General features: G+C 51.2%; 1 protein-coding gene across 4 annotated transcripts in view; it reads right to left on the bottom strand.

The window, feature by feature from the left end:
- LIPC (lipase C, hepatic type) overlaps nucleotides 1-12119 on the bottom strand; it is a 151247-nt gene that overhangs the window by 15493 nt on the left and 123635 nt on the right. For 3 of the 4 annotated variants that reach the window (XM_074366199.1, XM_074366200.1, XM_074366201.1), the window contains 5 exons: nucleotides 9710-9910; nucleotides 9445-9627; nucleotides 8760-8877; nucleotides 6271-6504; nucleotides 3737-3982 (listed from right to left, as the gene is read on the bottom strand). In XM_074366199.1, the coding sequence (XP_074222300.1) occupies nucleotides 3737-3982; nucleotides 6271-6504; nucleotides 8760-8877; nucleotides 9445-9627; nucleotides 9710-9910 (982 nt within the window). The remainder of the gene's footprint in view (nucleotides 1-3736; nucleotides 3983-6270; nucleotides 6505-8759; nucleotides 8878-9444; nucleotides 9628-9709; nucleotides 9911-12119) is intronic. The other variant, XM_045506298.2, reaches the window with a different exon arrangement.

Here is a 12119-nt window from a genome sequence, read left to right as displayed (position 1 = left end):
GCAGGCCAGGGAAGACCGGGAAGAGAGGAGACTCAGAAAGAGGAGCTGGGGAGGGGGGAAGATGCGCACCTGGTGACTCAGCAGTGAGCCGTCACTCAGTGAACTGGCCGTGGTCCTACACTTAGGAGGCCAGGGGGAGTGAAAGGAGCGAGGGCCAGGGAATCAGGGAGACCTGGGGTCAAGCACTGCATTTGCTCCTCACAAGCTGTGCGACTTTGGGAAGGGGAGCTAGCCTCTCTGAATCTCAGTTTATCTACTGGAAAATTAGGCATAATCAGGGCCCCCCTTCCATCTCTGTCTCTCTCAGTCTGTACACTGTTGTGAGGATTAAATGATAAATGAGATAGTTTACACAACACATCCAGCATGGTTCCTGGACAGAGTAAACCTCCCTGAGTGCTGCTTCCTCCTCCTCCACCGGGTTACCTCATCCAGTTGTGAGGATTAAAGTAGATAAGGTGCTTGCTAAGCAGGTCTTAATACAGATTTGTTTCCCTCCTTGCTCTCTTAAAAAAAAACAGGCTCCCAATCTAGCAAAGGTTCCTCTTGAGAGGGTGAGAATGGAAGTGGGCGATAAATCCCCTCGTTTCGCTCAGTGCCTGCTTCGCAGCTCTCTTCTGCTACCGCTGCACTCTCCAGTGTTCACCCGAGTGCTGGCAGATGGCTGCAGAAAAATAGACCCTTTGATGGTTTTGTCAAAGTATCTCGGGAGCCAGAGGAATGAGGTCCTAGTTAGTCATCCTTTGTGCAACTACAGTCAGGAAGTGATGTTTATCTGGCCCAGCCAGACCCTGCACTAAAATATATAGTATAGTTAGATGTCCTTGAAAAATAGGGATTGTGGGTTCTCTGTAGCCAGGGTTGGGCAAGTCTGTTCCTTTATGAGTCTGTAAGTGTTCATCAAATGCTGGAGGTGGCCAGTGAGAGAGGCTCTGGGGGCCCAAGTCATAGATGATCGTGGCCATGATGGGCGGAGAAGGGTGGAGTTATGGTGGCCTAGATTAAAGACTTGATGCCAGTGCTGTCAATAGAACATTCTGGATGATGGAAACAGTCTATTTCTGTGCTCTCCAATATGGCAACCACATATTTGAGCATTTGAAAAGTGGCTAGTGTGACTGAGGATTCGAATTTTTGATTTTTTTTAACTTAAAGTAACTTAAATGGCCACATAGGGTTAGCGGCTACCATACGGGGTGACATACCATTATAGAGACTGCAGTGTCCCGTGAGCAACCACTTCCATGTAGGTGGAGTCTCACCTGGGTGTAACTTCCAGCAGTGCCCGGGCAGCTGGATGTGACCACAGGGCTGCAGCTCCCCTCCAGCAGGTACATTTAGGCTGAGTAGTTTAGGACTTTGCTCACTGGAAGGACGGAGGTGGACCTGGGGAGAATGTGGAGGGCCCAGAGGCGGGGAGGGCCCAGTGCCGGCCGCAGCTCATCACTGGACTCTGTCAGGGGCTGGGGGCTTTGGGTTCTGAGCAGTTTCAGGCAGTTCTGCCTCCCAGTCCCATGTCCACATCACTGGCCTCACTGGTCCTGTCCTCTTTGGATATCCCTAGAGCAAGATGAGTAGCTGGTGATAAAGGGACCCAAGAGCTGTCACCAAGGGACTCATCGTCCGTCTTCCTGGACGGCATTGAGCCTGCAGCACATGGAAGGGGTTCGGTCTCCTGTGAGCCCCCTGAGAGAGGGCATCTGCCTGCCCTGGCTCAGTTTATGTTGGAAGAATAAATGATGGCTGGGCGCATTGGGGTTGGCAGCTGCTGGGTGAGATAGTGCTGCTCTAATGCGATTCCTTGGTCCTCCTTCACAGGAAAGGGGTCCCTGTGAGTTCACAGCAGCAGCGTGTGGTGCTCAGGCATCTGGGCTCCTTGGCAAAGGGAGAAACAGCCTGGCTGGTGTCTACTGCTCTTCCGCCCTACTCGTCCGTCTGATACTGGCCTCCCTCCCCCATCTCCCCGCCCAGTAGATGTCCTCGGGCTGGACCAGTCCCTCACTTCAGATGCACAGCCCAGCCTTGGAAGGTGAAAAACAACCCCCTTTCTTCCTAGCTGATGTCAAGGAGAAAGGGAGACCCTCCGCCTCCTCTCCTGCCTTCCTCACCCCACAGCAGACCAGGCGCAGGTTACTGAAGTGAAACGTCATTCGACTAGTTGCTTGGAGGCTCAGGTCTAAATGCTGGCTCTGCCAAGAGTTCCCTCTGTGTAATGATTTTCCCTCATCTGGGCCTTAGTCTCCCAGTCTGTGAAATGGTGGGGTTGGGTGGTTTCCCGAATTGCTAACATTCCAGGATTAAAGTAGATCCAGTGAAATGTGATTATCTGAGAGGCTTAATCACTCCAGGCGGCTTTGCCATTTAAAAGAGGAGCTGGTTAGCCCAGATGAGTGTTTAATTGGCAGCCTGTGAGTCGGGGGAGCTCCCTGAAGGAGGAGGCCTTCCAAATTTCCTCACCTGCTCCCGGATGCCACAGGCTGTTCCACCCTTCAAGGACAGACAGGGACCCTCTGCCCCTCAGGAAGGAAAGAGCCCACCCTCACTCCAGGTGCTCTCAGGAGCTATCAGCCACTCAAACGGATTTCTGTCATTCCTGGGCCTCACGGAAGGGAAATTTGACTAGAGGGCAAAAGTTCAGATAAACAGAGGAATCCTGTGCCTGAAAAATAAGCCGCCTGGGAGCTTGAACTTGAGAGTGTGGTAAGGAAAGGAACCCTGGCCCAGGAGTCAGAGGGACCTGGGTTCTAGGCCTCCTGTCAGGCTGTGTGGCTGTGGGCAGGTCACGCCACCCAAGCTCTGCTTCCCTCCTGTTTAACATGGAATTGTGACCAACCTTGCAGACCTCGGCTGTCGTGGGCACCTCAACGTGGGCTGCATCTAGCGTTTTGGGACAAACAGTATGCAAATGCAAAATGGTGGTGACAGCATGTTCACCTTCTGCAGCTACAAATATCTGTACAGTAATAATCAAACAGCACAGCCTCAGGCTCCTCCCAGCGCCGGCGAGCATGTGCTATGAAACAGTGAGACGCTAAATCACTCCCGAGCTGTTTTAAGGATTAGGCAGAAATGTTAATGGCAACAGATGTTGGCTTGTTCCCTCCAGGAGGATTTAGGCTTCAGTGCAGAGTTTCTCTGCTGGCTTCAGCCCAAATCATGGCCACAGCCCTTTCCCTGACCTCCTGTTCAACCCAGAGAACAGAAGGGGCTCGGTTTCTGTCCTGAGGTTGAGAAGAGAATCTTGCGAGGACCTCCACAGGATAGTGATCTCCTGTAAGGTGAGCTGATTCAAACTTTAGGAGAAATGAGGAGCTGCAAATGTAGCCCAGAGCCCAGGTTTTTTGGTGGGGCCCTGTGAGCAGAGATGAAAGCACTGGGTTCTAGTGGGAGTTCAGAGATGCCTCCAGGGCTCTGCACAGTGAGGCCTGGGTGGTCGAGGTAATTGCTCAAGGTCTTCCTGATCTCACATTCTAGGGGATCATGAAAATGGATGAAACAAAAGCCAGCCCAAGGATTGTTCCAGAAAGTATCATGCTTTCTCCTCCAGCTCTTGCCACACATTCTTGGGGAAACAGAGTGACTGTGTCCACATCACAGTCTGGAATCTGCAGTGTCGGAAACACTGAAATAGCAGAGCACGATGTAAGAAGGAAAAGACTTCAGGGAACTTCTGGACCCTTCTGAAGACAGCGGCTGCATCCTGCCCTTCTGAAGGCTCCAGGCCGCCTGCACTCACCTTTGAATGGGGACTGGGCTCGAGTCACCAGGAAGAGGCTCTTGCTCCTCCTGCTTTGCCGCCCCCGGCGGGCGTGGTAGCCCAGCGAGTTGCAGCGGCCCTCCTGGCAGCTCAGGCACAGGCCCTGGCTGAAGCTGGCCATGTCCCTGCACTGGTAGGCCGTGCTCTGCATGCCGGCGTGCAGCAAGGAGTCGATGAAGAGATGCACTGACCGCTCGTGGGCGCATTTGACGGCCTTGGTGATGGCTGAAACACAGCGCAAGAAGGATGTTATTACCCCCTTTCTTTATCCAAAGGCTCACCCCGTTCCTCAGTGCAGAGCAGCAGCACATTAGGAAGGAGAGAAGGGCTTGCTAAGGTTGGCCTGCTGTCTGCAGTGGATGCGATAACTGGCTGAAAACTACACAAAGAGTAGACCCTTCGCAGTCACTTAGCGTAGAGGCGTAATCTCAGGCTCCAAGGGGCTGTGAGGGAGCCCTGCTATTACACTGTGTTATGACCCCAGGTCACTAAGAAAATATTGAATTATTTAACCAAGTGGGATAGTGTGATTCATTTGGGAAATATTTTAGTCTCAAATGGTTAAAAATGCACAAATGCCGATGCTTTGGGGGTAAGTTAGCAGGACAGGCTTGTGTGGAGTACTTCTTCTTAATAATGCTGAGGAAACCCGTGCCGAGGCACTCCTGGGACTTGGCTAAGGGCTGGTGAGAGCTGAGCCCTCTCCCATCATGTCTGCCTTCTGTTCCAGAGCAGCCACTGCCTCCCTTTGGCCTGTAAGACCAGAAGGGGATTGGCTTCTCGAAGGGCACACTCCAGTGACCAGGTCTGAATTGGCCTGACCCAAAACAGCAGGTTTAGGAGGTTTATCTAACGTGGATTTTGACCTTTTTTTCTGGTTTGTTTTTGGGTCTCCAGATCTTAATATAACCTTTAGTAAAGTGTTCTCAAGGAACGTTGAGGAACCACCATGGGACATGGCAAGTACCACACGTGAGGGTAACTTTGGTAACTTTGCCAAAAGCTGTTGCCCCAGGATTACTCATCTCAGTTCTTGGTCATTAGTGTTTGTTGAGCACCTACTCTGAGGCAGGTACTATGCTGAGTGCCTCTATGGGTGTTCCTGGCGGCAGCTGTTATCAACGAGAAAACTGAGCTTCAAAGACATTCGCTAGCTCACTCAAGCTCACCTAGCCAGGAGCTGATAAGGATGCTAAAGCAGTTATCAAGTGAGCAAGTTGTCACGTTCACCCCAGTGTGGGAGCCGCTTCCAACATAAGGGTGAAGAAAACTCAGGAAAATCACAAGGCCAAGCAAGCTAAATAAATATACTTGGTTCCATCACCCTGAAGGGTAGCACCAAGGAGAAAATGGCAGTAATTGGTCAGAGATGCATTTACAGGCACCTGTTTAATGAACACCATCCTAGGGGGTCTGTGTTGACCTTAGGGAGGGTATAGACCTGGGAGGAGGGCTAGATGGTCACCGAGAACTGCTGGTGACTAGAGGAGCGAGGATTGGAGGAAGATGTAAGGAATGATAAGGGGAAATTCCCAGAACGTTCTGTCCAGGTGGGTGGGTGGAGCTGGGAGTCCAGCCAAAATGAGATAATGTCGAGTGCGAAGGTCATTCTGATACAGGAGACGTGAAGGTGGTGGTGTAATCACAGAGAATGTGTTCTCAGCTCAGCTGAGATGATTGGGTTGAGGAGGTGGTCTGCGGGGGTGGAGCTCTCCAGTTGACTTGGAGTGAGTTGGCATATCTTAATCATCATGTTTTATCATAATGAGAAATTTGGAAGGCCCGTGGAACGTAAGGTTTTTGCTGACATTTTTGTTCTTTGATCCTGTGTCTGCTATCAACGTCTACGTCAATGTTTCAATTTCAGAATTTGAGAAGTGGGATCACAACCCAGATAAAGCCACATTCAGCTTCCGCCCTGAGACAGAGGACATCACAAGGACCTATTTAGAGCTGAACTTCGAATTGGAAGAATCTCAGTAATGAACGTCCTGTAGGGTCAGCTCATTAAACCTCCTGGGAGGGAATGGGGGGCAGTGGGAGAGTTATTCCCACTTTTGTGAGACCAGGGATCAGGAAGCCATGATCTATTCAGTGGATTGTTACATGGCCCAGAATACGGGAAGCTCCCTGAGTGAGGAAGCTTCTGGAGAAAGAGAAATAAGCACAGACATGAGCACTCAACTTTCAGAGGGGCTAGTGTCCCAGGAGCTACTTTACTGGGTCCTCTGGGTGGAGGTAAATAGTGGGGACCCCTGGTGGTGCCCCTCAGCTCCTCCTCAGCACTTGGGCTCCCGTGACCACTGCCTGTTAAGAGGAGGGGCCCCGGGAGGAATGGCAGCCTTACCCACCCCCACAAGCCCTCACTCTGAGTGGACTTGGTGACCTTTCTCCCTGGGCCCCTCCCTTGCCAAACCCTTCCCGGAATCCCGCAGTTTCGGTTCCACTGGATCCAGAGGCCCGATTCAAGTGTGGGAGTGTAAACCGGCGTCGGCTAGTGTCTTCTTTCTCACCATTCAAGCCGTGCATGGCGATACGTTTGTAGAGCCCTAGGAAGTCGCAGCCAGGCTGGAAGGAGCCCCCATTGGGGTAGAAGTCATAGTGCGCTATGGGCTGTTTGATGCCCACACTCAGGCCCAGGTGCTCCTGCGTGAAGGTGTGAATGGCGTCCACAAAATTGGCATCATCTGGTGAAAGACGGTCGTTGGGGGAAGCGTTTTCAAACAAAGGGCCCGCAGCATCCAGTCCTAACAGGACAGCAAGAGGAAGGGTGAGGTGGGAGCAAGGGGAGGGGAGGAGAAATGCTCTTTTTAGCTTTCTGGTGTCATTACACATTCATGAGCTAGCAGGAAGAAGAAAATCCTAGGACATAATCTTTCTCTAGAAAATCTTGCTGTAACCTTTTTGCAGTAAAACCACAGTAATTCATGGTGCTGAAAATTGAACACAGGCTGGGCATTATCTATAAGGAAAAGAGGTTTGCAGGAACTATCCAGGGGTAGCAATAAGGTTATGAGGTAATGCTTGATTTATTTAAGCAAATCAATTTTAAGCACCTTTCAAGCTACTTTCAAGAGCATCTGTCTGCATACCCAAACTCTGCTGTGCTTATCGTAAGCACGTGCCATCAAAGAAAGAATTTATTTGCCTGCACATTGTCAATAATTTCCCTAAACAAGCTGATTTCCCCCCTACACTAATGTCATTTCGTTGGAAAGTTCAGAACAGCCCTGGGTCATTACTGTTCTTTGGGGAAAATTGTTGTGAGCAAATAGGATGGTTCACAGCTCTGGTTCTTAAGTGGTAGGTATGTTTGCCTGAGACAAGTGGCAGCTCCTGGCTGACTGTAGTTGGGGAGTATTTATGCATTCAAGGTTTTTTCTCCATCTTTCTTCCTTGACCTTCTCTGGAGGACCTTTTGTTGTCCCACAACAGCCCTGGCTTCCATCCCTGTTGGGGATGAAGGAATTGACAGGGGGCCTTGAGAGTAACTGCTCCCCAGTCCTCACCCGTAGTTACAAATGGAAGATATTTCGGTGTGATTTACATTCCTTTCTCCATCAGGCTGACTACAAGATGACCACAGAATAATTAGCTGTCCTGTTGCCTTTGACACGTGTGGGCCTGGATAATAATGCCTATGTGATCACAACACCAGCTGGTGTAGACAGGGTCCTGGGCCCAGTGCTGCCTTTCTGCAATTCTGACTCAGTCTTCTAGGCCTGGTTTGTCCATGATAGGCTCATTGGGTTTCTGTGGAAGGTGTTCATGGGAGGTCTGCTCACCCCCAGGGCTATTCAGTGTTAAATCATGGAGGCCACCAAATACTGGTCTGTGGATCAGGCCTCCTCAGGCACCAGCAAGGGAAAAAAAAAAAAAAAAAAAAAAAAAGGACCAGAAGATGAATTCTCATCATGACAAATTTGCTTAGTTCAAATATCTGTCATCATCCCTGTCTTTTTTCAATGTTAAAATAAATCTCTTCTCTTAGGCAAAATAATGGTAATAGTAGATAGTAGTTGCCAAAAATGTTCTTCCTTGATAAAATAGGTCACAGCAATGCTATTCATCTCAAATTTTGTTTGAATTGTTTCAGCTTGTGAAAATTGTTTCTGCCTGCTGAGTCCTGAAGGATGAGTAGGAGTTTGGTAGGTAGACTAGGGCTGGCGGTTGAGTGGTGTTAAGTTATTCCAGGCAGAGGAAACGGTGATTTCAAAGGCCCAGAAGAGCAGGAGGCCATGGCGTGTTTGTAGAGTGGAGGCAAGCCTGGCGTCATGGAAGCCTGGAACTGCAGAAAGGGATCAGCAGGTGGAGAAGTTGTAGAGCTCTGGGGAGATGACACTGAGGAGGGCTTTGCCTGGCCCTCCTGAGTTTTACCCTGTAGGAGTCAGTGCGCCTCAGGGACTTGGCTGGGGAGCCAAGACATGTCTTTTCTTCTGAATGTAGCTCTGGGAGTGAGGCTGGTGTTGGGGCCGCCTGTCTTCAGCTCTCCTAGGATATCTAGGGCCATTTCCAAGCTGACTTAGAGCTGAGGGCAAGGTTTTTGGTGCAGCGATCCCTCCCTCAAGCCAAATGGGCCCCAGAGTAAGACCCGTGCGTTTCACAAATGCAGAAACTGAGGTACTAACGTGATTGTTACAGCAAATTCAGGGCTGTGATTCTTTAACTCACGTTGGGCTTTTAAAGATACCAGTTGAAAAAGAAACTCCTGCTTCAAAAGTGTATAGAAAGCCTACTTTTTAGGACTGGCATGACTGTGAGAGGCATTTGTCTGAGGAAAGGCAACAGGAAGCGAGGCTGTGATTGGCTCTGAATTCGCTTGGAACAGCAGTCAGTGACAGTGGTCATGTTTGAAACAATGCTTCAAGTCCTCCGGTGAACTCTTAATACAGCTCGAGGGAAGCCCGGGGTGTGTTCGTTATGAGACTGTTGCAAAAGCGGGTCCTCACTCCACGCCCCTGTGCTGTTGTGGAGATTACAGTTAGTTACCAGGCATGGTTACCTGTAATTCTCCCAATCTTGTGCTTTCTGCCCATGTAACTGCCGGCGAATCCTGAGACATGTGCACCCAGGCTGTACCCAATTAGATGAACATTGCTTGGAGAAAATTGCACAGATTCCTGCAAGACAGTGGTAAGATGGTTGCAGGAGGGAGGGGAACAGCCCCCTGGATAAAAGCCTTTTGGGGTCCAGCTTGTTCTGGGCTCTCTGTTATCTTTGGGCCTGATCACTAGTGAGGTACTTAACTCCTACTCAGGACCCAGACTGGCTTCTCACCTGCTGACTCTGTCCTTTCTGCTTTCGTACTTGGTTTCCTGGGACCCTGCCTCCTGCCTGCCCATCTTCACCTGGACGTTAATGCCCTGCAGATCCCATTCATTCGTGTGAGGGTTCAATGCTTTACAGGGTGTGTTTATATCCCTTCGCACATCCAAGGAGGTGAGCATAAAAGGAATAGTGGATGGCGTAGCAGGGGAGAGGATTCCACAAATAGGGCTTCATGGGAGGCATCTGAAAGAGCCCTGGGAGTCTGTTCTCTGTCCATTCCTGTGAGCCTAGCAGAAGTGGTTCTCCTGTCTGGGTTGCTGTTGGAGATCAGCTCAATTCACTCCATGTTAGAGGAAGAGAGAGGAAGGGAGAGGAGGTGAGGGACGGGGATGGGGGAAGGCAGTGGGGGTAGGTCTCACCTCCAGCCACTTAAGGAGAGCTGCGATCTCCTGGCCGACCAGGCGAGCGTTGCGGACGGCCACGGTGTACTGGTGGTAGGCCAGGGTCATCCAGTCTGCCATCCCCACGTTCACTGGCTGGGCCTGTTGGGACTTCAGTGCAGCCACCATCTGCCAGGTCCAGGTTTCCAGCAAGCCGTCCACCTGCGGGCGGGCCCACAGGGTCATCAGTGTCCCCGGGAGGGTGGAGGGAACACCGTGCTGGCTCCTCTTTCTCCCTGTTCACCTCTTTTCCTCCTCCGACTCTTGGCTCATGCTGGATCCTTCTCTTCGAGAGAAAGGGCTTAACACGGGGCTTCCCGACCTCAGCATCGACGACATGTGGGGCTGGGTACGTCTTTGCTGTGGGGGCTGTCCTGTGCACAGTAGGCTGCTTGGCAGCACCTCTGGCCTCCATCCATGAGATGCCAGCAGCACCCCCTCTCCCCTGCATCGAGTTGTGAAAACCAAAAATGTCTCCGGACTTTCCACACGTCCCCTGGGGGATAAGCCCAGCCCTCAAATGAGAACCATTGTCTTAAAGTTTCCCTATTTTAGGACTTTCTAAGCCTTAAGACAATGAAAAAGTCTCTGTAGATCAGGTGCTGAAAGCTGGTCTATCCTTTGAGGGTGAGCTCCAGCGCTACCTCCTCTGGGAAGCCCGCGCTACCCAACGTGGGAATCCCGCCTCGCTTGCTCTCCTCTCACCCACCGTGTTCTGCTTGCTTTAGAGGGACTAGCCCTGTGAGCTGGAACATAGTAGGAGCTCAGTAAGTGTTTATGCAGAATTGTTCTGTGTATGTACCTTGTTTCAGTACCAGTTTGCAGGGCACTCCTGCAAAGACACATGTGCTGTGTCTTAAAGGATAAATAGGAGTTCACTGAGACGTGTCAAGGTGGGCATGTGAAAGTGGGGGCTGGGGTGAGGTCAGGGGAGGTCCGGGCAGAAGGAAGAGCACATGCAGAGGTGCTGAGTCACAGAAGGGCAGTGTGGTGTGTCTGTCTGGGGAGAGGAGAAAAGTCTGACGTGGTTGATGACTAGACTGCGGAGGTGGGGCTGGACAGCGTGGTTTGGCATATGATTCCAGGGTAAGATGTGTTCATATAATAAGTGTTTATCCAGTGCCTTCTATGTGGAGGGGGCACGTTTGGTTCAAATCCAGACTGTCCTAGTTACTAGCTGAGTGACCTTGGGCGAGTTAGTTAACTTTTCAGTGCCCCAGTTCCTTGTTTGGAAAATGGGGATAATAATAGTGCCCTCTTTCCAGGATTGTTGTGAAGATGAAATGAGTTAATCAATGCAAAGCACTTAGAACAGTGCCTGCGACATAGTAAGGACTCAGTAGATGTTAGTTCCTGCAGCTGCTGTGATTATTATTATTACTAGCAGTGGTAGATGTATTCCAGTCTGGACTGGATTTTGAGAACAAAGAACTCATTCTGGTAAAAGGATCCTGGTAAGAGGACCCTGCTGATTCCTGTTTGTAAACAAGATGTTTAGTCAGCCATTGGTTCAGGTGACAAATATTTTTAGCACCAAATATATAATGGATACTGTCCAGCAGGAGAAGAGGGAGAGGACACTCCAGGCAGAAGGCACAGCCTGAGCCAATGCTTCTGGGAAGGTAACCCCCCAAAACACACATATACCAAGTCAAGAGGAGAGGAGTCATATGGATGGGGAAGGAGCTCGAGCAGAGGTGAGGGGAGGCGGGGTCGGGCAGGGGAGTGCCTACTCTGCTGTGTGAGGACCTCCTTACCCGGAGGCTCTCAGCTCCAGTCCCTACCCCGAGTCAGGTGCCAAGTCCACAGCTCTGCTCTCCCCAAAGCTCTGCTCCAAAAGCGTTCCCTCCTTGCCTGTTTCTTTTCTCTTTTTCTGTTGTAAGGGGAGGTCCCTTTGGCTAAAGCAGCTGAGGAGAGGGGAAGTTCTTCCCTGACAGCGACTGGCCTTCTAACCCATGCATCCCCCGCCCCACTCCCATGGGAGAGCTTTCCCTGTCTGATCCTCAGTTCCCTTGAAAACAGGCTTCATCTCAGGGTTCTGCCCTCTGCCTCCTAGTCCATGTTTTTCTTAAAGAAACAGAGACGGAGCTCCTGGCCCAGCTGGAAAGAGCTACAGTGAGGAGATTGCCACGTGAAGCCTGTTGTGTGATGGGCCCCCTGTCAAACCTGTCCTTGACAAAGGCTCCCTGTGGAGGGCTCTTTGAGAGTGTGGCTTTGGAGCACGAGGGTTCTGGTCTTGGATTTGTGCCCAGTGAGGACTGTGTAACTGTGGTTGCTGCTTGACTTCTCTGAGCTGCCATGTCGGGGGTGTGTAGGGATTCAGTGGGCTGATGTCTAGTGTAAAGGGCCTAGCTCCTGCAGGGCCTCATCTATGTTAGGTCACATCTGGAGGCCCCCCCCCCCCCCCGCCTTCACTGCCAGCTCTGTGGTGTGGTGGAACCCGTGACCTCCCTGGGACAGGGGCCCTTTAAATACTAGAGGGAGGCTGCTGGAGGCTGCTCTTGGCTGCAGAGCCTCTGTGCTTTTCTGGGCTGGGAATAGTGGGCCCCCACCTCGTGGCTACACCCATGTGACATCATGTGGCTCCCCACTACCCCACGAGGCCAAGCACAGGGTCTGTTTTGTTTGTGTGGAGGGTAGGAGCCTGCATGTAG

Source organism: Camelus bactrianus, chromosome 6, assembly GCF_048773025.1.
Source record: "Camelus bactrianus isolate YW-2024 breed Bactrian camel chromosome 6, ASM4877302v1, whole genome shotgun sequence".
Classification (NCBI taxonomy): domain Eukaryota; kingdom Metazoa; phylum Chordata; class Mammalia; order Artiodactyla; family Camelidae; genus Camelus; species Camelus bactrianus.
This window is presented reverse-complemented; position numbering and strand designations above follow the sequence as displayed.